Source organism: Prionailurus bengalensis, chromosome A1, assembly GCF_016509475.1.
Source record: "Prionailurus bengalensis isolate Pbe53 chromosome A1, Fcat_Pben_1.1_paternal_pri, whole genome shotgun sequence".
Classification (NCBI taxonomy): Eukaryota; Metazoa; Chordata; class Mammalia; order Carnivora; family Felidae; genus Prionailurus; species Prionailurus bengalensis.
In genome coordinates this window covers 180,805,550-180,832,395 of record NC_057343.1, presented here as the reverse complement: position 1 = coordinate 180,832,395, position 26,846 = coordinate 180,805,550, and the positions used below count along the sequence as shown (strand labels likewise).

At 40.3% G+C, this 26,846-nt stretch overlaps 1 protein-coding gene across 1 annotated transcript in view; it reads right to left on the bottom strand.

Annotated features, from left to right (window-relative positions):
- SLIT3 (slit guidance ligand 3) overlaps nucleotides 1-26,846 on the bottom strand; it is a 597,991-nt gene that overhangs the window by 524,939 nt on the left and 46,206 nt on the right. Inside the window, 1 exon segment of the mRNA XM_043596219.1 lies at nucleotides 20,226-20,297. Coding sequence (XP_043452154.1) covers nucleotides 20,226-20,297 — 72 coding nt within the window.

Here is a 26,846-nt window from a genome sequence, read left to right as displayed (position 1 = left end):
GGCATTGTGACCTAATAAATTGAGTTGCATGGGTTATTAAATGCAACTATAAATTCAGTCAGAGGCTCTCCCAACCTCCCCCTAGCCCCCCGCCCCTGGTGCTTTTCCCTCAGCTGAAACACATGTGAAAGTGGAGAAAGTTCCAGGGAAGCTTGGTGCCTCTTTTGGTTGCATCTGACATGCCATGTGCCAGGATAAAGGATTCCTCTGGAAATGACTTGCTGCTGAAACTGTGACCCCAGGAACACCAGGCTAGAATCTCTACTGAAGGCCTCAGAGTGGGGCTTCATGGACCTCCAGGTAAAGATCAACAGTGATTGTATCTGCAGCCAGCCAGAGCTGGGAACATTTCCTTTTGCTGGCTGGTTGCAACACCTAATCTCACCAGAGAAGCTCTGTCAGAAAGTGAATAATTCATGTGCTTGCTCTTCCTCTGTGGGGTTTAGCAACGTAGGTGTCCTGACAAGTCAAACAACAGTGACAGAGACGTGTCTTTAGGGATTAGTGAAAATCGGACTCCTACCTGCTGGGATTTAGCTCTTCTCAGCCCCTATCCTGCAACCTGTGTGCTCTCAGGGTCACAAAATAAAAAGGCAGAGCCTTGGTTTAGAAAGCATCACACAGGGAATAGCATACATAGCCTCTCTTTTATTTCTTCAGCTTTTTAAGACAGACCTTTGGAGATAAAAAAAGATTTTGAAATTCCAAAATGATGTACAAAATGGGTCCTTGTCAAATAAATCAACCAAGAAAAATAAAACCAGCAAAGAGATTTCTTTTTTTCAAGGGCTGACTCAGAGATCTGATTCTGTAGCAAGGCCTGCGCATGTCTCCCAGACCATCTGCAGAGATATCTCGGAGGGAAGGGAGGAGGCTGCAGGGAATGGGAAGGGCTGAGAGAGGAGTCCTCCACCTTTGGTGGAGGAAGCCCCTTCAGAGTCTATTTACAAGGCACACAAAACAAGCAGGCTTTTGATCTGTAACCACATCTTGTCCTTACTACTTAGATCTTAAGGACATGCACAGGATGGGACAATGGCAATGTCATCTGCTCTGGAGGCAGGGAGAGCTGCTTTCAAATCTTGCCCCCATTTCTCACAGCATTGAGACTTTGGCCAAATTATTTAACCTCTCTGGACCCTCTCTGTTTCCTTACTGGTAAATGGGAGGCTAATAGTAAGTACTCCCTAACATTACGGTAAGGATTAAATAATGAATGAATGCCAGATCCATAACAGGAGATCACTACAGAAATTAGATGGTATAGAGAAAATTACTATGATACGACATTGCTCAGCTTACTGACATACTATAATTACTTGACCAGGCCCCAAATGGATCACCCAGTTTTTAAATAAAATGTAGATTCCAACAAGTAATTACATAACATTCAAAATGTATACATTTTCTTTTACATACATACCTATTTCAATAAAAAATATTTGCTATGCAGAATGGTCAAAGTAATATGCTGCTGAGATTTACCAAATGTTCCCAGAATACCTACTATGTGCCAGGTCTTCTCTCACCACCACAGGAGAGGTGAAGGTAGAGGTGTTCCACAAATGGGTTCCTCCCTGGGATCAGTGTAGGGCTTCACAAAATAATGAGTATAACAAGAAGGTACCCCAAAGGAAGTTCTGCTGGTAGTTCTCATTTTGGGTGGGGTGGAGGAGAGCCCAGCAGAGCCTCTCTAACTGGAAATGGAAGGGAAGCGGTGAGGGGTAACCATAGTGTGGCTACATCTGTATGCGCGTTCTTCCTGGGCTTCCAAAGCACGGACTCACCAGTGATGTTACTCACACACATGACAAATGTTAACAAATTCAGGGTGTGGCTAGGCACACCTGAATGTTAGGTGCTAGCATTGCTGTGCTGAGCACTGACACATTTGTCTCAGAGGGCTTACAGTCTCGTGAGGGAGACAAACATCAATTGAGCATCACTAAGGAATGTTTAAATACAGACTGAGATGAACAAAAGGTCAGGGTCCTGTAAGAATGTGTGAGAGAAGAACTGAGCAGGCTGGAGGGGCACAGAAAGGGAAGGGACCTGAGGAAGGGACCCTGTTGCTAAGAGCCAAAGGATGACTGGCGGTTCCTAGCTGAGGAGGGGGCGAAGGAAGATGGGACAAGGGATTGAAGTGGATTTTAAGAGCCAAAGGAAGACTGCGAAAAATTTTAAGCACTACATGTATTTGAGAAACTCACTCTGGCTTACTCTAGAGTGAAGAACACTTTCTCTGCAGCCAGAATGGAAGCAGACAGGTAAGAGAGGAGAACTGTGGTCCTTCAAATAAGAGCTGATGACGACATGGGTGAGTTCAGCAGTGGTAGGGATGAAGATGAGAGGAGAAACGAGAGGCCATTGTTGGAGACAGCCCCCACCATCTCCCTGTCACTCTGCAATCCTCCTCCAGGCCCTGCCACCCCCTAGGAATATCAACGTGGATGTGAAATCCCCACCCTCATGTCTGCCAACCACTCATCATTGAGCAATGGGAGCTCCAGAGGTATAGAGCTAGGTAAATCTGAGAACTCTTAGGGGGTAGAAGGAGGACTAGAGAGTGGGGCTGAATGTTTGTGCCTCTGTGGGGGACAACCTCTTTCTAGACATGCATTTGGGAGACAGGATGGACTCCTCCTCAGCCCTTGTCTTCTCCCTGCTCCTTCCCCACTCCTGGGGTGGAAAGAAAGTGGCCTTATAACCACTTCCCACCTACTTGGTGCCTAACACAAAACCAAAGACCCATAGAGACCAAAGCACTTGGCTTTGGTCTAAACTTAGGTTGCAGCCTCCGGTCTCTGCTTTGTGGGGCTGAAAACAAGTGATTTAACTTCCCGGAGACTCAGTGACCTCATCTGTAAAATGCTGACAATAACCTCTGCCTTGGAAGATAGCTCAGAGAATGCAGTGAGGCAGTATTTGTACAGAACCATGCACTGTGTCTGACTAAGAAGGTGCTTAATTATTGCCAGTACTTATTCACTATTCTAAGGGCAAGGTAAAGGCCAAAATCACAAACACATCTGTTACCCTCAGTCCCTTTTCTCACTCTGTCACAAACTCTAAAGGTAGTAATGGTGGGTCTCAGGATGCTCAAAGACTCAAGATCATCTTCAATTTTGCTAAGATCCAGGCCTGGAATCTCTCTGATATCTTACAATGTGGATGTTGGAAGAGTTATTTTAACATTCTGAGCCCAGGGGATGCTTCAGTGAGATAGATGCTAAGGCTGGAGGAGTGCCAGTGACTTTACTGAACTTTCCACATCTGTGGACTCTCATCCTTCAGTCCTGTCAAAATAGCCCTCACCATACAGGAAGTGGGGACCAGCTGGGAAAAGGATGGCTCCCAGGCAATAGCAGGTCTACAAGATCATGGGTGAATGGGAGGCATGGAGGCCACTGAGGAGATGAGTGTTGCCGGGTACAGATGATTGGGGTGTCCAACCCAGGGTGGGCATTAGCATATACTTGAGTGTTCATGAGTGAGGGAACAGCTGAACAGACCATCCCCACATTTACATTTTTTTTCCATTTTGAGGAGAGATTTTTTTTTTATATGCTAAACACCACTTAAATCTGATCATGATGATGTTGTAATTAATAGTTAATATGTATTCACCACTTACTTTGTTTTGTGTCAGGTGCTTTGCTAGACCCAAAACATGCATTATTTCATTCAATTCTCTCAACAACTCTGGGGTAGGTAATTCTATTACCCCTTTGTACAGATGAGAGATTAAGGTACTTGCCTAAGGCTGTGCCGCTGGCCAGTGGAGAACCTGAGATTCCCAGGGAGGTAGCCTGAGGACACAGCCTGTGCTCTTAATCACTGAGCTAATCTCCTATGAAAATCAGTGTTTTAGCAGTACAATTTGGGTAGCGCTCTACAATCTTGTACAAAGGGCAGCAGCCCTAACTTTATTTCACATGACCCCATAAAAACAAATATCAGAATACATGCCCAGGTTCCAAACAGAGGGTTGATGGCATACTGTTCTAGAAATGGCCACAATTGCCCTACTTAATCAATTATATATGGTATATTTATACACTGTATGGTACAAAGTTCTCTAGTGTATACCTATATCAAATACATAAAGCAGTACAAAAACCAATCACATACATTTAATCATGTTTTATTTACTTTGGTGCTCCTGGGAGAAGCTTAGCTGTGCTGAGGGAAGGCTGGGGACTTTGAGGAAACAGGTGGAAGGATCCTGGGAGAAGGTCTGAGGCCACAAGCCCAAAAAGGCCCCCAAGAGAGGGGAGTTGCCATTTAAGATAGATTTCCTAACTGACGGAAGAGAACATGCTCTGAAAACATGAAAGCTGTCAGAGAATGAAATTACTGGGTGACAGGGAGTGAGGACTGCCAGACAGAAATTCTCCAGGTAATGACATGGGTGCAGATGACAGGGGCCTCTAACTGTGTGAATCACTATAAGCAAAGGTGTCCCGGAAACTTTTTTTTTTTTAAGTCTCTCTACAGCATTCACATCTCAGACAAAAATTGTGTGACAACATATATTTAATGTGTGTTTGTTTTGTGTTTTTTGGTCTCTGGATCCCTAAAAACAAAGTTAGCACACTCAAAATGTAAATTTTATTTTTAAAGTGTGTTTCTTTATTTTTTAAAGAGAGGGAGAGAGCAAGAGAGAGAGAGAGAGAGAGGAGGGGGGAGAGGGAGAGAATGAGCAGGAGGGGCAGAGACAGAGAGGAGAGAGAGAGAATCCAAGCAGGCTCCACACTGTCAGCACAAAGGCAGACACAGGGCTCAAACTCACGAACCATGAGATCATGACCTGAGCTGAAACCAAGAGTCAAATCCTTAACTGACTGAGCCACCCAGGCACCCTTCAAAACACAAATTTAAAGAGAAAATAAAAACGAAAGAAAGCATCCTGGAATATTGTTTTTCATTTTACTACTCCAAAGCTCCTAGGGATCTTCCTGGTTTGAACCTCAATTATGGAAATTCTCATTTGTATTACATGATTTATTTAAAACCCTGTCTTTCCAAGAGAATAAAATCCAGGTTTTGAAGCACCTCTCAAAACAATTTATTCTTCTCCACTGACTAACCGCTTTGGCCAGCAATCGTAAATTTACAGTACTTTATGCCAAAGCAAAACACTCTAATAACTTAATCAAACATTTAAAATCCAGCTCACAGTCATATAACACACAGAAGCAGTGCTCTCAGCTCTCTTGTTAAAGGTCAATTACCATTTTCATTCCAAACCTCCACGTCTTGGAGAAGCCCAAAACACACACACACACACACACACACACACACACACACACACACACTCACCCCAGAGAGACAGAGCGAGAGAGACACAAGCATTTTGAGATTGAAACTTTGGCTGACATATTCCCAGACTTAGAGCACTCTACTTGTTATACTTTGAAATGAGAAGACCAATCTTTCAGATAGATCTCTACTTCCCACAAAATAGTATAATATAAAGAAAGAGAATAAAACAAATGAACCAAAAAGTATTAATTCTTTTGATCTTCAAGGCACTCAGGGGAAGAAGTGGGTACAATCTAACCCGGCTATGTTGCTGTGCCCCCACATGATGATAGAAATAATCATGACAATTTGCTTTGTTTTGTCTGCCTTTTTAGAGTACTTTAGCAGATACATATTTTCTGACAACAGCCTTACTCTTATCAGACAGAAAATACTATTAAGCTCATTTTCCATATGAGAAAACATGCTTTGATGATTTTTAATGGGAAAATAAGAACAGGAAGCCAAGTTGGCACGTATTTAGCACAGGGTCTTTGGCCTAAGAGCTGGAAACAAAGCAATGCATAAAAATATAGTTATTTGGCTCATTTGGTCAAATAAACTGCTCTTTTTATTTATCCATCACTCTTAGCCCATGATGGACGATGAAGAAGAAGAGGAGGATCTGCAAGGATGACTCAATACACTGAGTGACAATTGTGCCAATCGCTGTGTGAATGAAGCCCTTCACATGGGTCATCTCGTGAGCGCCTTATGAAGTGGTCTAGTGGAATCACAATACATGTGCCTGTAATTTATGGGTGAACCCAAGTACAGGCACTCAGCAAAGATTAAAAGACAATAAGATACAAGGTACAGCAGGTCCTACCAACATTCTTCTCAATGAACCTGTGCCCCCAAATGACTCGGATGAGAGACAAGAATCTGCCCCTCCCTCAATCTCAGTCTTCCTGTGCCACTCACCCTGAACATTTTGCTGATGGGGATTCCAGTGGTCAATAGTGCTTTTCAGTATAAAACAGTCCCTACATGTCTTGTTCATGAGAGACAGAACTGTCAAGAATTTTGAATATTTTCCATTTTTAATCTTTCATGCCAACTTTAGAAATGGGTTTCTATTTAAAAGGCAATGCTACTCAACAATGATTATCCCCATTTAACAGATGGAGCTTGGAACTATTGAGAAACTTGCCTGAGGACACATGGCTAGTAAGGGAAATGGAAAGACTTACCCCAGTTCAAATCCAGGTCTACCCTAACTTTGAGTCCACATTCTTAATCTTTAAATCACTAGACTAAATATCTATCACACACTCGCTGTATCAAAATTGGCAGATCTAAGGGCCCGTGGAAACTTTTAGAGACTGGCCCTTGCTATTCTTGTTTCTATCCCAAAAGACCCCAGATCATATAATCCTTTGCTGATGTGGTGGTCACGAGTTGTACTCCTTAATAGTCAAGACTCACTTCAAGCGATGCCTCCTGGGTAAAGTTTTCCCTGGCCTCACTGGTAGAGATGGCCATTCCTCTGTACTCTTGAGGGTTCACTATTTGCCGTGTTGAAAGGTTTGTGATTACACGTTTGCCTTCCTAAATAGACTGTAAGCAACTTGATGGCATGGGTTCCACTGTATTCTTCTCAAAAACTCTTGAACTGACATAGTACCTGGTGCCATAGCAGATGCTTAACAGATGTTTGTTAACCTGGAATTGTCTGCAGATGGGTGAGCTGCTGTAGGGTGGAGTGGGAGAGGAAGTCGCTGGAAAAAAGTCTGAAAATGCCGGTCTTAAGGAATCTCCAGGAACACATAATCAGTCTTTTTTCCCCCCCAGAGACTGCAGTGAAATGCTTACAAGCATTTACTACGAACCAGACCCTGTTCTAAATTCTTCTCATGTATGCTATTTAGTTTTACCAGCAACCCTATGAGGTAGATATACAGATGTTTTATAGATAAGGCAACTGAGGCTAGGAGAGGCTCATTAATTTGTCCAAGGTCAAACAGCATGTAAGTGTGGGCCACGATGTCAGAGCCCACATTCCTTACTACTTTGCTACACTTCCTACATATTCACTTAAATTTCCTGCCATCACTAAGCTTATAATCCTGAGTCTTGTTCTCTAGGGAGATGGCCCCAATGCCCATTATACGAAATTATAGTTATGGTTATGGTTATGGTTATGGTTATAAGGTATAGTTGAAGATTTTAGGTTTGAGTCTTCCAACAACCTCCTCCTCATCTGTCTTGGTCCTTCAACGCAACCAGAGAGGAAAGGGCTTGGTGGGAGAGAATCAAGCAGGCTGGTCTATGATTGCAGGCCTCCAGGCGTGATGGTGAACACAGTCTCCAGTTTTTACTTTTCCCCTAACATTTCCCTAGTCTTAAGGCATACCCTTCACACTGTTTTACAATTCTTAAGGAACCAATGGAGAATATATTCCAAGATAGAAGTTTTTTTTCTTAAGGGAATAAAAACATAAACCAATCAAAAATCTGTCAACAGTGGTGTTTCTGGTGTTGGCAGCTTATACACCCACACAGGCACTGGGTTTTTTTCATGGACGTAGAGTAATTTAAGTGTAGACACCGCAGGCGATAAAATTGCACAAAGAAAACCCTGTCCATAATTCTGAGTTAGTAACAATGGTCAGTGTTTGATGTTGATACAAATGAGGCCAAAGGAAGAAAAAGCCACATTCATGGGCTGTTTGAATGTCTGGCCTCTAAATGATTGGCTCAAGGAACATAACACAATCTTAGTTCTGGTGGGACAAGCAGACTTCTATCCTACCAGAAACAAAATAAATCTTGCAATAATTTAAAAATATATATTTGCCACACATATGCATTTAAATATATAATCTAATTATTGACTTCACATCTAATTAAAGAGTAAATGGGAACTCTGGCTTAGGGCTAAGAACACCATTGTGTTCTGCTCTTTGGAAAAACTGAGCTAACACCAAGGCAACTCAACCCCTCAAATACTGCATGCTGCATTAACATTTCATAGAAGTCAAATTCCTCTCTAGCCTGTTTCCTTGTCTGTAAAATGAGGAAACTGGATAATACAACATCATAATCTCCTCCAAATTCCTGACAGTTATGTTTTCTTTTCCTAGCACCTAAATTCAGAATAGTCCTGGATTTAAATCTCAGCGTGGCAAGTTACCTTAATTTTAGAGCTTCAGGGTTTTTTCTCCATGAAAAGTACATGATAATTAAAAAAGATTTAAATTTTAATAAAAAATGCGCCTGGGTGGCGCAGTCGGTTAAGTGTCCGACTCTTGATCTCGGCTCCAGTCATGATCTCACCGTTTGTGAGTTTGAGCCCCACATCAGGCTCTGCGCTGACAGCGTGGAGACTACTTGGGATTCTGTCTCTCCTCTCTGCCCCTCCCCAGCGTGTGTGCTCTCTCTCTCTCCCTCAAAATAAATAAACTTTAAAAAATTTACAAAAAAATTAAAAATGTTCAAGTGTAAAGCAAAAATACGCCCACCAATTAGATTCCACAATTATTTTCCTTTTGCTGTATTTGTTTTACTCTGAACCATGTAAGGTAAATTATGGAAATCAGGATGTTTGATTTCTGCATGCATCTCAAAACCTTAAGAGGCTTTCCCAGATAACTAGAGTACCATTATCACATTTAGCAAAATTAATAAACGATTCCCTGACATTGTGTTCATGATATCTAATCCATGTTCAGATTTCTCCATTTGTCTCAAAATTTTATTTTATATATTCGTTTCTTCAAACCACGCTTCAATTAAGAGCAAGGCACTGAATTTGGTTGTTATAACCAAACTTTATAAAGTCTCCTTTTAAAATAACTGTTTTGAAGTAAAACATATACATAGAAAAATAAACAAATGTAAATTTTGTGGCTAGAAGTACTTTCACCTAGTGGAACAGATCCACAAAACCTCTACTCAGATCTAGAAACAGATGATGACACACCCCAGAAACCCTCAAATGCTCTCTTCCATTTATAGCCCTCCAATGATAAACACTACCTTGACTTTTAATACCATAAATTAGTTTTGCCTATTTTGAAGATTATATAAATGGAATCAGGTAATATATATTCTTTTATGTCTGGCTTTTGTCACTCATTCTGTTTCTGAGATTTGTCGTGTTGTTACATATTGCAGTCGTTTTGTGTTGGTGTAACTTTTCATTTTCCATCAGTCTATTCCATTATATGAATATACCACAATCTATCTTTTCTCATGGTGATGATCGTTTGGCCTGTTTCCAATTTGGGGCTATTATGGATAGTGCTCCTATGAACATTCTTGTGTATATCTTTTTATGGGATGTACAGCCAAGAATGGAATTGCTGGGTCACGGGGTATGTGTATGTTCAGCTCTAGCTGATACTGCCAAAGAGTTTTTCAGAGTAATTGCCTTAGTTTTCTTCCTCAGAAATTTGTATTATAAATGTGATAGAAAGACTTTGACTTCTGTATCTATCGCTTTGTATTTAATCCTCTTAATCTCTGTATTAACTTCTTATTGATTGAAAAAACTACTCCTTTCCATTTTTCATTTCTCTTAAGACATCATCCATTACATTTATATGCCCTTGAATTGTATCTAGATTAATATGTATGTATATATTTTTGGTGTAAAACAATAACCACATTTATTTTGCTTATGAATCTGTTGTTCAAGTAGGGATTGGCACAGTCAACTTTTTAAAAAAAATAACCTTTTTATAGAATAGATTTATATGTACATAAATTTGGGAAGACAGCACAGAGCAATCTCATATATCCCCTGCCCAGTTTCTTCTATCATTAATGTCTTACATTAGTACCTTTGCCACAATTAATGAGCCAATATTGATACATTATTATGAACTAAAGTCAATACTTTATTTCGATTCCCTTAGTTTTTACCTGTATGTTTTTTTTTCCCTTTTTTCAGATACTATCAAGGATGTCACATTATAGTTAGTCATCATGTCTCCTTATGTTCCTTTTAGCTCTGACAGCTTCACTGACTTTTCTTATTTTTGATGACTTTGACAGTTTTGAGGACTGTTTAGATGTTTTTAAGAATGTCCCTCAACTGGAATTTTTCTGATGTTTTTCTCATTAGAATGTAGGTAGGGGTTTTTGATCTGGAGATCACAGATGTAAACTGCTATTTTCATTACATCATATCAAAGGTACATACTATCAATGTGACTTACCACTTTGGACATTGGCCTTGATCATCTGGCTGAGATAGTAGTGTGTGTCACATTTCTCCACTGTTAAATTACTATGCTCTGCCCTTTTTCATACAGTACTCTTTTGAAGGAAGTCACTGTGCAAAGCCTCCATTTAAGGAGTGGAGAGTTATGCTCCTCCTCCTTAAGAACAGAAAATCTACATAAATCATTTAGAATTCTCCTGAATGGGAGATTTCTCCTCTCCCCATTCATTTATTTATTCAATCATTTACTTATGTTTCAGTATGGACTCATGAATATTTTATACTTTGGTTATAACCCAATACTGATTTGCTTCTTTGTTGCTGAAATGGTTTCAGCTTTGGCAATTAGCTCTTTTGGTTTGCTTCTATGTTCTTTTCATATATCCCCTAATTGTGGGTTTTGTCTTGTTTTGTTTTGAGCACTTCCTTTCTGGTACAACCTATCTCATACCAAGTCCTAGAATCAACCCATTTCTCCAAGAGTCTTAGCTCCCTTTCATTGGACAATGGTATTAGAAACCAAGATCAGGACAGTAGGTATGCTCACTGCTGCTGTGGTGTCACTGCCTCTAGGCTCTCCTGCTAAGAGAACAAGGACACATCTGCTTGTGTACAAGCCTATGTATATTTACATATCAATATATTTCTTTTTTTATATCTATATATTTCTATATATATCCATCTATATTATGTGAACATATCTTTATCAGACTAAACATTTGTTCATACTGATGTCTCCAACTCTTATCCATTGCCACAAAGATCATTATAGTTTTCTTCATTGCTTGTCTGTAACCATGCATTTCAGCAATGAGAAACCTGTCTCTACCATCCACCATCCATTGTTCAATTCCAATACACAGGTACAGTGATTTCAGAGTAACCCATACTCCTGTGGGAAATTTTATCAGCCACAGTACAGTTCATGTGTGTGGTTCCCTCTGCTCAATTTCAAATCCATTTAGGTCAGCAACTTTCCCCATTACCTTTAAGAGGTTGATTCATACATTCATCATCACAGTCTGTATTCCATGTTGGGATCGTCCAATTTTCTAAATGATTTTTAGAAATGTTCATACATTAAGGTTCACTCTCTATGCTATAAAATTCTATGGGCTTTCATCAATGCAAATGTCATATATTCACTATTTTAGTATCATACTGCATAATTTCACCACCCTAAGCCCCTCCTTTCCCATGGTTTCACCTATTCTACCCTCCATCCCCTCTTCTCTGCACCACTAAACACTGAACTGAACTGTAAGATATGACTATATTTAGCTTTGTAAGAAACTGCTAAATCGTCTTCCATAGTGGCTATAGTATTTTGCGTTCCCACAACCAATAAATGAGAGTCCCTAGTACCCTACCTTCTCACCACCAATTAGTATTACCAGTTTTTAGTATTTTAGCCATTATAATTAAGGGGGGGGGGGAGTGATATATCATTGTTGTTTAATTTGCATTACCCTAAAAAAGTGGTATCAAGAATTTTACATATGCTTACTTGCCATCTGCATATATATGATGCAGTACTTGTTCAAATCTTTTGCCCATTTCTTTCTCTTTGGGGGGGTAGAAGTGTTTTCTTATTGTTAAATTTTTGAAAGTTCTTTGTATATATTGTATGCAAGTCAGATATGCATTTTGCAAAAATTTTTTCCCCGTCTGTGACTGGTCTTTTCATTCTCCTAACAGTGTTCTTTGTGGAACATAAGTTTTTAATTTTAATAAAGTTCAATTGATCAAGTTTTTTTCTTCTTTTTATAGATCATGCTGTTGTTGTTATGTCAAGAAACATATCCCTAAACCCAACGTCATGTACATTTTTTCTCTTGTCTCTCCTAGAAGTCTAGTAGTTTTACATTTTACATTCAGGTCTATGATCCACTTTGAATTGAATTCTGTGTAAGACATAAGGTTTATATCTAGGTTCAATTATCTACATATGAACATCTAATTGTCCCAGTATCATTTGTTGAAAAGACTATTTCTCCATTGAATTGTCTTTGCACTTTTGTTAAAAGCCAGTTGACTATACTTGAATGAGTCTATTTGTTTTTTTTATTCTGTTCTGCTAATTCATATGTCTATTACTTCATCAATACCATGCTGCTTGATTACTGTAGATTTACAGTAGGTCTTGAAAATGGATAGTGTGATTCTCCAAGTTCATTCTTCTTCAGAGTTGACAGCATTTATTTTTAAATTAGTTCTTTTATTTCAAAATCATTCCCTGCATTCTTTATCCTTCCTTTCAAATCCTATTTTTCTCTAATCATCTAAATTCTGAGTTTTTTTAATTCAAATTTATGTTGTAGTTTTATAGTTTGTAAGACCTCAAATTTGTGTAGCTGGTTTTGAACTATTCTATTATAATTTTCATCTGTTTTGTGGGTACCACTTTCTTGCATGTTTTCATTGTTTCTAGAAAGGTTATTATACTTCTTACTTTTTAAATTTTTCTTATGAAAAAGAACTTTGTATGAGCTTCAACCATAATCTTTTTGGTTATTTCTTAAATGAAAGAAATTCCTGTAGTTTTATGAGGAAGGGGTGGGAATTGATAGCTTTTTTAGCTTCAAGAGTCTAGAGTTCATTCTTGCTTTGCTTTTTTTTTTGTTCTTTTTTTTTTTTTTTTTTTTTTTTTTTTTTGCACAAAATAATGAAAACCACGGCCTTGTATTTTCTGAGATCTAACTCTTCTGGTGATTTCTAACACTTTCACGAAGAAGTTCTCTTTTCATTTCTACTATTGTTCCTGTTCTGATCAACTACTCTCAGGTTACTTATTAATTACTTATTAATGCTAGGCCTTTCTTTGAAAAAGAGCCCTGTTTTTGTTAAAGAATTTATAGGGCCCAGAATACTCCAACTACTGTATAAGTCATTATCACATCATGGTTCCTCTGTACTTACCATGAAGTGCATCTAATCCAGCTCCCCTCCATTTTTGGCAGCCTTTTTCAGGCTGGCCACTGTGTTTTCCAATGACTACATATTAGTCATTTAAGTGATCTCCTGCTCCCAGAGTCATAAGAATTTCAATTGGCTTGCCTCTGCTTTGTCCCACACAGATGAGATAACACAATGGTTTTGTAAACATCGATTGTTTTTCCCTGTCTACTTTTATCAGGGGTGGAAGAGTTTACTAAGATACTTTGTAAACTAGTTTTATTGTAGATGTTGTGTGTGTCTCTGGCTTTGTTATCCTAGTTGTTTCGCATTTTTTTATATAGGAGAGGGATCTTTAAATATTAAACCAACCTTGTATTCCTTGAATAATTCAAGCTTGGTTGTTAATACATCTTTTTCATGTACGACTAAATTCTCTTTGCTAATATGTTGTTAGGAAATTCATATAAATATTAATAAAATATGTTGATTTATATTTTTTCCTGAAATGTTTTTGCTGGATTTTGCCATAAAAATTATACTGTCCAAATGACAAATGTCCATTCTTTTTATACAATAAGTTTATGTTGATATTATTTATTCCTTAAAACTTTGGTAGAATTCACTAGTTAAGCCATCTGAGTGTAGATGGATTTGGGTGGGGTGTTTCAGTTGAAGATTTAATTTCTTTAATATAGGACTATATAGACTTTCTATCCCTTCTTGCTTCAGTTTTTAATTTCACTTAATCTTTAAAATCATTGAACTAAAGTTGTTCAAAATTTCTTCTTGGGGCATCTGGGTGGCTCAGTTGACTGATCATCCAGCTTTTGACCTTGGCTCAGGTCATGATCCCAGGGTTGTGGGATCTAGTCCTGTGCTGGGCTCCTGCTGAGCATAGAGCCTGCTTGGGGTTCTCTCTCTCCCTCTCTCTCTGCCCCTCCCCTGCTTACGTGCTCTCTCTCTCTCCCAAAATAAATTAACTTTAAAAAAACTACTCTTTTATCATTTTAATCTGTAAAATTCATACAAATGTCCTCCTTTTTATCTTTCATACTGGCAATTGGAAAGACTACTTCTTTCTTTTTGTATTCCTTTGTTCTGTTTTATTTTTGTTTTGAGAGAGAGAGAGAGAAAGAGAGAGAGCTGGGGGTAGGGGCAGAGGAGAGAGAGGGAATCTTAAGCAGACTCCATGCTCAGCATGGAGCCCTATGCAGCGCTTGATCCCATGACCCTGGGATAATGACCTGAGCCAAACTCAAGAGTTGGATGTTTAACCAACTGAGACACCCAGGTGCCCCTCTTTTTTGTTTTATGATCAGTCTTGTTAGTTTTTATAATTTTATTGTTGTAAGAATGAAAGCTTGGCTTTTCAGAGTTAAAAAAAAATATATATATATATATATATATATTTCATATACTTCTGCTTTTACTGACTTCCTTTCTTCTATTGTTTTGTTCTTTCTCTAGCTTCTTAAGATGGGTTCTTTCATCAAGATTTTATCCTTACTTCATTTTAAGTCTATGATAACATATATCATAACTTGAATAATATAGCTTAAAGACTATACACTATCTTCTGAGCATGGCTTTGGCTATAATCCATTGTGTGATATACAGTGTGTTTATTAACATTCAGAAAATATATCTTCCAGTTTCCATGTGATAGTTTAAGATTTTATTTAGAAGTATAATACTCAATTTCCAAATATATTGAACTTTTCAGTTATTGTTTTCTTATTGACTTCTTAAATATTTCTGCTGCTGTAGTCAGAGAAAATATTCCATATGATTTCAACCCTTTGATATTTGTTGAGACCTGACTGTAGAGCAGTGCTTGATAAAAGTTTTATATGCACCTGAAAAAAAATGTTTATTCTACATTTTTTGGTTGCAGTGTTCTCTACATATGATTTGGGTCAGATCTGCAAAGTTTGTCATATTATTGCACATTGTTATGAATAATACTTCATATTGTTACTAATACCATAATAATCCATTTGTTACTAATAACTGTATCTGTTTATCCCACTAATTACAATAACAGTATCTTAACTATGAATATAAACTTATCTATCCTTTTAATTATGTCAATATTTGCTTTGTGTATTTTTAGGCTATGTTTTTAGACACATACAAATACAGATTCTCTCTATTTTTCTGGTGTATTTACTCCTTTATCATTATGAAATAGCCTTCTTCATCTCCAACAGTGTTACTTTTTTAAAAGTCTATTTTATGTAGTATTAACAGAATCACACCAACCTTCTTTTCGTTCATATTTTCATGGTATCTTTTCCATCCTTTTACTCTCAATTTGTCTCTATCTTCATGCTTAATGTTTGTCTTTGTATAAAGCATATAATTATTGTTTGTTATTTTATCTACTCTGCCTTTCAAATGGAGGAGTAACCTGTTTACATACAAAATAATTGTGATATTTCTGTGTTTAAGATCATCCTCTATTTGTTTTCTCTTTGTCTTATCTGTCCTATGTTCCTTTCTCTTTCCTTTTACCCCTGCTTTGAATGAATCGTATTTCTCTTTGTGTCATTCTATGTCCTTTCTTCCTCTACTAGGCTATTATATTTTTTAAACCATTCTTTCTAGAGGCTATCCTACAGATTGCAACATGCATCCTTGATTTGATAAGGCAATAAACATTAGTGCTATTATCACTTCCTGGTTAATTCAAAGATCTTAGAACACTTATACTCTATTGACCCTTCCAACTTTTTGCTACTGTTTATATCGTAAGCTTCTTTTAATCTGCAAATGCCAACTCCCATGTCTTTCATGACATTGATTTTTGAAGAGACCATTGTCTTGTAGAATGTCCCACCTACGGGATTTGTTTATGTTTCTTGGTTTCATTTAACTCGGTCCTCTACCCTATCCTCTTTTGGGAAACCAAAAGTGAGATGTAGCTAAATTAGATGTAGGTAAGACATATTTAACAATACAACTTTAAAGGCAATGCTCTGAATTTTATATTGTCATGTCAGGGACACAGTCATTCTAACCTCATAATATTGTATAGATTAAATGAGATGGCATACGTCAAGTGTCTGTGATGCTATCTGACACATAGTAAATAAAGAGCACAGTTTGTCACCCTCAGCACTGTTAATATTTTAGATCAGATAATTTTCTGTTGTGGGAACTGTCTTGTGCATTGTAGGATGTTTAGCAGCATTCCTGACCTCCACCCATTTTACACCAGTAGCATCCTCCAGTCGTGACCACCAAAAATGTCTCCAGACATTGCCAAGTATTCTCTGGGTGGGGATGGGGGGTGGGGGGGATTGGTCCCAGTTCAGAACCACTGGTAAGGAACAGAAACCCAAGTATTTGATAAGTATTCCACAAGCACTAACCATTATGCCCTGTGCAAAGCTCTGAGATTAAGACCTAATGAAACAGGATTTCTGACTTCAACACATTTATGGTTTTGGGGAGGAACAATCAGGCAAATAGAGAATTAACACATGGTATGATCAGTGCTGTCATAAGGACAATCATTGCTGTATGTGAAGAGAAGCACCTTACTCAGTCTACAGCAGAGGCCTTTCATGGAAGAATGAAGAACTCAGATTTGAGACGTGAGGGACAGAATTCTCTCTCCTTCCTCATTAAGGCTCAAGAGATCAAACCAATAAAGACCATTCATAATGAAAATCAGTACTTCAGAAATGAATTATCAAAACCCATAACATTTCTAGGCTGTATTTCAAAGTATGACAAAGATGAATCTACCACAAAATATGGAGACACAGGTAAGGGAAGCCAGGAGTGAGAGCTACAGACGGCACAATCAGCCATCTACTTCTTTAGCTGTTAACAACAAATATGTTACATTTTCCCATTCTATAGCTCGCATCTGTCTGGGAGCAGACTGGAAAACCAACACCAGAATAACACATCAGGATAATGTCACATACTCCCTCCCCCTCACTGACACCGGGAAACCCTAACTAAAGGGGCCCATCTAACTGTGCACACTGAGCCAGCTACCTCTACTTCCATTCTCCTTCTTGCCCAACCATTTCTTTAGATCACTTGCACTATAAGTCAGAGACTGGTTACCTTTTCACTAACCCCATTTCCTCTATTTCCTGGGCATATAGCTTGATTACCTTTCCTAGCCTCTCCTGCAGATTACTGTGGCCACGTGAACAATTTCTAATCCAAGGTATATAATGGTGAAAGTGATATATACTCTTTCTAGGTCTTGCCCATGAAAACCTTCCACGTGCAACCCTTCATGCTGTTTTCCAGTGGCTTGATTCAGACACACATTGGTACCTTGGAAGCCAAGGTTTAATGATAGCGGAGCTGAAGAGTAAAAGGAGTCTGTGTCCCCAACTCTCCCCTTGAAGGGGAGAGGCCCAGAAACCAAGAACATCCTTACTGGGTTTGATATGAATAAGAGGTAAACTTCCACTGTGTTAAGCTGTGAGATTTGAGGGTTTATCTAGTACAGCAGCTAGCATTAGCTTCTTAATACACCAAAGTAGAGAAACAGCCAGGTTTACCCTGCAATTGTAATCCCCTCAGTCCCCCAGACATGCACAGTATTTCAGCTGTGTTCACCATGCCAAAGAAAAGTGCCTTTTGCCAGAATATTTCACTGATATTCCCTGGAGTTAAGTGCGTATGTGAGAGGCCATTTGCAGGGCCACTGCTAAAGATCACACTTCATCTAATGTCCGAGCACAGAAGTATGAAAGGGTGTAGGACTTTGATGTCAGACAGATGTGGCTTTGAATTTTGTCTGCCCCCCACCCTTGACATTTCTTTGGCTTCACCTCCCTGAGCCTTTGTTTCTTCATCTGCAAAATGAGGGTAGTAACACCTCACAGGAATTTTATGGGGATAAAATAACAGATAGCACATAAAACATCAGCATAGTTCCTAGCATGTCTAAGGCACTCAATTAGTTCCCTCCCAACAATCATGAAATGAATAAATTAGGAGTTTGCTTACCCTTCTAATCAGAAGACTAAGCAAGAGGTGGCCTTTTCACAAAGGACTGTACAGGGGCGCCCGGATGGCTCAGTCGGCTCAGTGTGCGACTCTTGATTTTGGCTCAGGTCATGATCTTACAGTTCATGAGTTTGAGCCCCACATCGGGCTCTTTGCTGGCAATGCGGAGCCTGCTTAGGATTCTCTCTCTCCTCCTCTCTGTGCCTCCCCCACTCATGTTCCCCCCACCCTCTCAAAATCAATAAACATTAACATAAAACACAAGGGATTATATATTTTACTCTTCCATAGAAATGTTTAATATCTCATACAAAGGAACCAGGTTCAATAAATACTTTTATTTTTCCACTGGTCTAAATAAGGAGAAGAATTTAAAGTTTAAGAAACTTAAAAATATAAATGTAAACAGAGGCAGCATTCATTATTTTTAGAACTCCTTTCCTTTATAAGAAATAAATGTCACATTTTTTAAATGTTTATTTGTTTTTGAGAGAGACAAAGACAGAGCATGAGCAGGGGAAGGGCAGAGAGAGAGAGGGAGACACAGAATCCGAACAGGCTCTGGGCTCTGAGCCGTCAGCACAGAGTCTGACACGGGGGCTCAAACTCATGAACCAAAAGATCATGACCTGAACCAAAGTTGGACACTTAACCGACTGAGCCACCCAGGTGCCTCACATTTTTAAACCAACAACAGAACATATGCTGACCTATGACCTACAAGGAGAGCAATAAATGGGACGGTTCACACAAAAGAGGAGCAGTAAAGGGTTTTGCTGGATAATACCTGTGTTGCCCCAGATGCAATGACTCCAAGGGAAAAGATGGCGGACCACAAAGCTAACATGGTGGTGGCAGGCCCTCCACCTCACCCAACCCCATCTCTGTAGACGAGATTTGGCAACAGGTAAATCGAACAGGATCCTTCTAGGGAGGATGATGGAGCAGGGAGCTGTTGCAGCCCTATTCCCAACTACAGGAGAAAGAGGCTGAAATGTCAGGCCAACCAGGATGTGGAGGGAAAGGGGGAAGAGAACCGCCCACCAGCATGACTAAGTGCTCCTGGGGACAATCCCCACTTAGAGCGCAGGAAGCAAATCTCCAGATGTTATGAGCTGCCAGATGTGATTAACTGAGGAAAGGTGAAGCTGCCCACTTAACCATCTGAGCAGCACCGCATCAAAGTGACCCAAGAGTTTTCTGCAAAGGCATTAATCACCAAAACAAATGGAGGCTCCATCCATCTCCATCCCCACCCCTCTTCATCTCTCCCTCTGATAGTCAGAACACCAGCCTATTTTTAAACCCTGGCACCACATTCTCTCCTGGAAACATGTGGGCTCCCTGACACAGGCTGATGCTCAGAGGAGATACAGGCACACCAGCGGGACTGCCCACTCTCCCATCCTTCTCCCGTGAGGGGCAGAGGGGGTTCGGGGAGGAGAGGGCCTGACGAGGGAGCCTGCTACCCATGCAGGGGAATAGAGCGTATCTGACACTGGCCTCCATGGCAGGGATAACCGGCTTCTGGCTTCCTTCCTCTGCAAAAGGGAAGGCTGAGGCTTGGGCCAGAAGGACCCCTATGTACAGATACCAATAGCAACGGCTCAAGCCTGGGAAGAAGGAAAACAAAGCCCAGATGCCAAATCTAGCATCTTTTGAAGAGAAAGACTTTAAAAAAATAAAATAAAGCAAAAGAGTTTAAAAGGATCTCCATGTCTCTTTAACATGCATCTGATGTGCTTTAAATAGAACAGCAAACATTTTATTAAACATTGGAGACTTTTTTTTGGCAAGGTCGCAATGAAGTCAATTTACAAAAAAAAAAAAAAAAAAGACTTTTCAAGAAAGGAGGTTGTATTATACTTACAATCGCTCCAGCTGCTTCAGATCCTGGAAGGCGCCTCTCTCGATGACGCTGACCTGGTTGTCTTCCAGATGCCTAGAACCACAGAGACAGCAGCGGTCAAGGACAAGCGGTCTAAGGGGTCTCCATGCTAGGCATCAGGCCCAGCGGGCATGGTCACTCAGCCCCTCCCACAACACTCTGCCCTGCCCCCCGCCCCCCAACTGGGATCAGTCTGGTGGGACAAGATAACTCACATGCCAGCTTGGTGTCACGGTAACCAGGGTTTCGCCGCCTGCACACTTCTACCTGACAGATTGGTTTCCATGCCTCTATTTTAAGAATGTTCTCAGCAAATGTCCCCCCAAGCACTGCAGGATGTTGCACAGAAAAGGAAGAGGTAAAAGCAGCTTCTTATGAAAACCACACATATATTCAGCATCTCTTCCCTTGGAGCTCCCTCCTCTAAGGATTCAAAAATACTTCATTAAAAAGGGCCTTCTCTGTGCACTGTCTCTGGGTCACCTAGCAGGAAGGGTGACCCTATTGTTGGACAACTGCCCATGCCAGGAACTCTGCTTGCTCAGGGCCTGGATGTTCCCAACATCTGGGTGATGGTCATAAAAGCTAGTCCAGTCACAAACTCTGCTGACCTCCAAAGTCCTCCACTAATTAAGTGAGGTTGATTCCTGCATATGCCATATCCTAAGAATTGAGTATACAATGAAACATTTGTTTTCCTAATTAAAAAAAAAATGGCAGCCTAAAATGGATTAGCTGAACAGTAGGGAAGGGAAATATGGAGGCTGCACAGTTCCCATCTAGGACTAACCCTGGTCACTGAATGAGACTTAGGAGGATGCATCTGTGATTGGAGGATGTTTGTTTGGAAGGTAGAGTCTAGGGTTCCTCTGGATTAGGCAGGAGGAGGGGTGCCTTGAAGCACCTGAAGGAAAATCAGAAGGACAGAAGGAAACTTTAGGGAAGGTTTGGCCTTCATTTCAAAACAACTGCATCTATGCTAGCCCACCACCTCCAAGGCATTTTATAACCCCTATACTTCTTGGGCTTAACACTTGGGTCTTTGCATTTATTTTCAAGTCCATCTTTCCCACTATGCGTAAGGACTAAGAACGTGAGAACTTTTTTTTTTTTTTTTTTTTTTTAATATTTTTGAGAGAGAGACAGAGCGTGAGCAGGGGAGGGGCAGAGAGAAAGGGAGACACAGAATCCGAAGCAGGCTCCAGGCTCTGGGCTGTAAGCACAGAGCCCAACACAGGGCTCGAACCCACAGACTGTGAGATCATGACCTGAGCCGAAGTCGCATGCTTAACCAACTGAGCCACCCAGGCGGCCCAAGAAGGTGAGAACTTCTGCTTGTCATCATATTCCTAGCCCTAATACAGTTGCCTAGCACAGCAGCCACCTAATAAAGGCTTTTGACAAATGAAAAGCTAAAGAGGACTTTGGGCTGCATAACATATTGATTTTATATCAAGGAAAAGTCTAGTCTAGGATGTATGAGGTGTCTGACTGAGACTATCAGAATGATAAGGGTATTTTGTTTGGGTTCAATGACATTCTACGTTTTTGTGAGGTTTTTTTTTTTTTTACAAATAATTAAAAATCACTATCACATCACATCACATCACATCACATCACATCACATCACATCACAAAAGAAACTCCTTTTGAAAAATCAGCTCCTGCATTTCCAAATACCAACAATTGGCGGGAACTGAGTATGGGGTCAGGCAAGGCACACAGGCTCCTCAGTCTTCCACCATCCTCACCTACTCCAGTCTGTACATTCATGTTACTCTGCCTCTGGAGGCTGGCCCTCCTTACTTAACAGATATGGACACCATGGAGCAGGGAGGCTAAGAGACTCACCCAAGGAAAAATTATTTGTATATTGGGTAGACTCCCTAACTCCCAGTCTGGTGTGCTTGCCAAATCTGGTGTAAAATCCCTTTCCTGCTTTCTTACCGGCTGATGGTGTGACATTGGGCTATCTAGTCAACCTCTCAGGGACTCTGTTTCATTTGTAAAATTAAAATTAAAATAAATAAATAAATAAATAAATAAATAAATAAATAAAACATCACATAAGTCCTTGTCTGAATAAAAATGGAACCGAGTGTATAAATTATCTAGCCCAGGATCTGGAGTACAATTAGAGGCTTAATAAATGTTCTTTTTCTTCCCTTCTCTCCCTCTCCATTTTGCCATATGGCAGGGAGTGCCTTGGAATGCTAACAGACTCACACTAGCACATCTTGCTAACCAGGGAGCTAGCTCAATATTAGTGGCTGGGGGTTTGTTTAGCTGGGTTTTTACTATCAATCAATCCATCACAGAGCTTGTTGTGATTACTTCCCAATAATAACAAGGAGCAACACGATGGGGACTGAGTGTCATATTCTCACTGGGTTTCTGAAGGAGTTTAACTCCAACTTCCTATGATGAATCTTTTAGTTCTGCTTCTTTCAGAAAGGGGGGTAAAAAAAATGCAAATATATCTTTGTTAGATATCTTCCCCTTCTCCACTTTGCTCAGGCTCTGGGAAGCTAACTTTTATCACTTCAAGAAGCTTCTCTGACTTTGGCTTCCAGTTGGGTTTAGCCAATGGAAGTCACCAGCAAGAGATGAGAGGGCAGAACAAAAGTGAGACTGAGGGATTTATTGCCACCTCCTTCCCTGCCAAGTCATTTCAGGTTGATTGTGTCCCTCTACCTAAGACCATAGGTCCAATTATCAGGTAGCTCCTACCTTTGTAGGCTTAGATAACTACTTCCTCCCACTGCTCCTTGAGGCCCAGAGGGCTGCTGGGGCTCTTTGTTGTCACTATACCCAGGAAACTGCACCATGTCTCCTTGGTTTCTCTTAACTTTGCCCACACTTTGGTAAATAATTCTTTATTTAGCTCTGAGTGCCATCTTTTTCCTGCTGGCATCCTGACTGGTAAGGTAGCTAGGGTTCCTTTCTAGATCTAATTCCTAGATCTATCAGAGTCCAGCCTAGTACCTGACTTTTAGAGGCTCAATGAATAATCAACATTTGATGAATCAATGAATCAGTGAATGCAGACATTGTGAACCTTCCATCCAGAATTCTAGGCTGGGATGCAGTTCAGGAGAATGTGCTAATGCCACTGATATCACTCTCATTTTACTGACCAGATGCAAGAGGTCAGGGATCCAGGAAAGGCTGGAAGACCAGAAGGCTGCCCATGGTTTGAGTCTGTTCTGAGTTAAAGACACACAGACTGTGTTCATTTTCAGCTCTTTTGGCACTGTTATTTTTTTAGTTTTAACACTGGATCAGAATCGGAAATCGCCCCTTGTGATGATGGCTGGGTGGATTTTAACTCTTTTATTAACCCCATTTGGGATAAAGCTGGTTCCCACATTGTGGGCATAGCAGAGTTCTTGCAACAGACTACTAAGAAAGGGAATATAATTGATACCACCAGAAGAGATCCTTCCTCACTCCCACTCTGTGGGACAAAGGATTGTTATGGGCAATTCTTATATCTTCTTGAATGTACTTTATTTGGGGAAAATTGCCTTTCGATGAGACCAAAGTTCCCTAATCTCCATTTTATCTGCTTTTGCCCATTCACCTGCACTGTATTAACAGTTCTGCATGGAAATAGGTGGCAAACTCAAATTATTCAGGACTATTGAGTCTTTTCTGGCTTCACTATAAATTGTAAATAAGAAACAGATATAGGGAATGTGCTAAGGTGTGATGAAAGCTTTTCAAAAAAGATAGTTGTCTAGGTTACTCAGCTGAAAAGAATAGAGTGAGGGAAAATATGGTTTAAATGTCTGGGTATTTTACTGGTGTTAGAAAGCATTTCAGCTATCCCACCTAGCAGATTCTTTCACAGTAATAAAGGGCCACTTGAATGGAATTGTCTTTGAGTTGATAAGGAAGGTAATGAAACACAGTATATTAACAGTGTCTATAAAGCAGGGGAGGGGCAGTGTTTTGGCATTGGTTATCAAAATAAGAAGAATGTGCCAATTAAACAAAAGATAAACTGGAGTCAAAGAAATGCTGTAGACCATCCAGAGGATATTAATACGATCTTTTGTGATTATTTTAAACTTTCTTATTTGTAGAGAGCAGATATGGAAATCGGAATTTTTATTAGTCTTCTGATGTAATGGTAACAAAATCAAAGGGTTTTCTTTGCTAACTTGGTTTGAAAATGAAACATTAGGCAAAATTTCTGACTTATGTAAAAGGAAATCTCTTACAGATACAGGGGGCGGAAATGGAAACAGAGAAGTTACATGTTTGTTCTTTAAGCTGTCAAATGACCTGGAATCAGGAGTTTACTGCCTCTATTTCTTCAATAAAATTACCCTGAAACTGAGCCATAGAATTCCCTCAACCTGTCCCAGTCTCAGTTCTGACCCACATACATCTTGTGAGAGCTGCTGGTCATTTCACAGACACGTGACTCCTCAGGACAAAATAAAGACTGGGCAGAGGGTGGAGTCTCCCCCTTCTGCCCTCCACCTTCTCTCCCCATCCCCCACCACTCCCACCCAGAGGATGGTGAGAGGAGCGTGAACATGTCACAGACTGGAGAACACATCAAGGGGAAAACATCTGTTATCTGGAGGCCTGACATTCAGATCCTAGTGCCCCCACACACTGGTGTTCAGGGAAACTCACATAAGCAACTTACTCGCACATCAGGGCTGCATTTACAAAATGGGTAGGCTGTTTCTTCTTGGTTTTCTAAAATTTCTATAATGTAAATGGACAGCAGCTCTGCACAGAGGTCAGAAAGAACATGTTCAGGGTTCTGATTTCTCTTCCACATGGTTACCTGCCATGTGAAGCTGGGACAACTAAACCAACTATGCCCCTTATTTCTCCTGGGCAGAGAGGAGTTAATAACCACATAACACAGAGCTTGGTCTGTGAAAGGTACCGTATGTACATTGGTTGTCATCACCATCATTACTACTATCTACTTCTCTTTTCTAAATTTTTTTTAATTAAAAAAATTGTTTTAATGTTTATTTTTGAGACAGAGAGAGAGACAGAGCATGAATGGGGGCAGGGGCACAGATAGAGGGAGACAGAATCCGAAACAGGCTCCAGGCTCTGGGCTGTCAGCTCAGAGCACAACATGGGGCTCAAACTCAACGACCGTGAGATCATGACCTGAGTGGAAGTTGGACGCTCAACCGACTGAGCCACCCAGGCACCCCAGTACTATCTACTTCTCAATCAGGAAAACAACGTAGCACAAGTAATATTCCACAGGTTGCAGTGAGAATAAATAGACTACATGAAAATGTTAAAACCATAAAGCATTAAATGCACAATTATAAGAGTTAGAAGAACTTATGCCCCCCAAACTCATATGTTGATGTCCTAACCTCCAGGCTATCATAATGTGACCTTATTTGGAGATAAGGTCCTCACTGAGGTAATTCAGTTGAAATGTGGTTATTAGAGTGGGCTCTAATCTGACTGGTGTCCTTATAAAAACAGAAAATGTAAACCAGAGACCTGCATAGAAGGAAGAAAATGTGAGAGACTCAGCAAGAAGACAATTATCTAGAAACCAGGGATTCCCAAGGCCACCAGAAGCTAGAAGGGGGGCCTAGATCAGATCCCCACCCTCTCTCAGCCCTCAAAAGGAAACCAAACCCGCTGACACCTTGGTTTTGGATTTCAGGCCTCAGAAACTGTGAGATGATAAGTTTTGTTGTTTAAGCCACCCAGTGTGTGGTACTTTGTTACAGCAGCCTTAGCAAACTAGTATACTAGCCATTCCTCATCTTACACACAAGAAAACTGAAGCCCACAGAGGTTACAGTGATTCACCTAAGATCCCATGGGCAGTTAATTCTGATGCAGGACCAGAACCTGGTGCTTCCTGTCCCTACCACAAAATTCATTGTATTACAAAGGGTTATTGGTAAAAAGGAGGTGGCTTCAGATACCAAGACTTTAGCCGCTGCTTCTAGTAGACATTTGCCATCCACAATTCCATAACACAACAAACACCAAGGCAGTGTCCAGATGGCCCAAACGGTGCTCCAGGTCTGGAGCCATACTCATGGGTCAAAATCAACCTCTGAATAAAGTAGGAAAGAGGCTCCAATTGCTCCTCTCCTATACCTCTAAATGTCTGAGACTTGCCAATAGACAAGCCTTTAGGCACATTCTTACCACTGACAGATTTAGGGATGGGTTAAAGTGTTCAATATTTAGCAAGGAAACTTGATATTCCTTGCTTCCCTTTTGCACCAATACCCATCCCAAATTTTGCTACCTGTCTATACAGCTGTGGGTGTATAACAAGGGCTCTGACCCTGTCTGACTCTCCCCCTCCCTCCTCTCCTCCTCTCTATTAGGCAACAACATAAATAACTTTTGTTCTGATTGCTCTTTTAATGCACAGGCTGGAGAAGAAATTATAATCTCTATGGAAGAGTAGCATGGTCAGTCAACCTGACATTGCTGTCATCCTAGAAGCTGGGCCTTTTGATTTATTTGTGAACAGCCCTCTGTTTTCCCTGTCACTGGAATTGACTTCTTCCATCGGTCTAGCCCAGCCAGCAGCATGGAGACACAGAATGAGATACCTGTGAAAACCTGGGTACACTA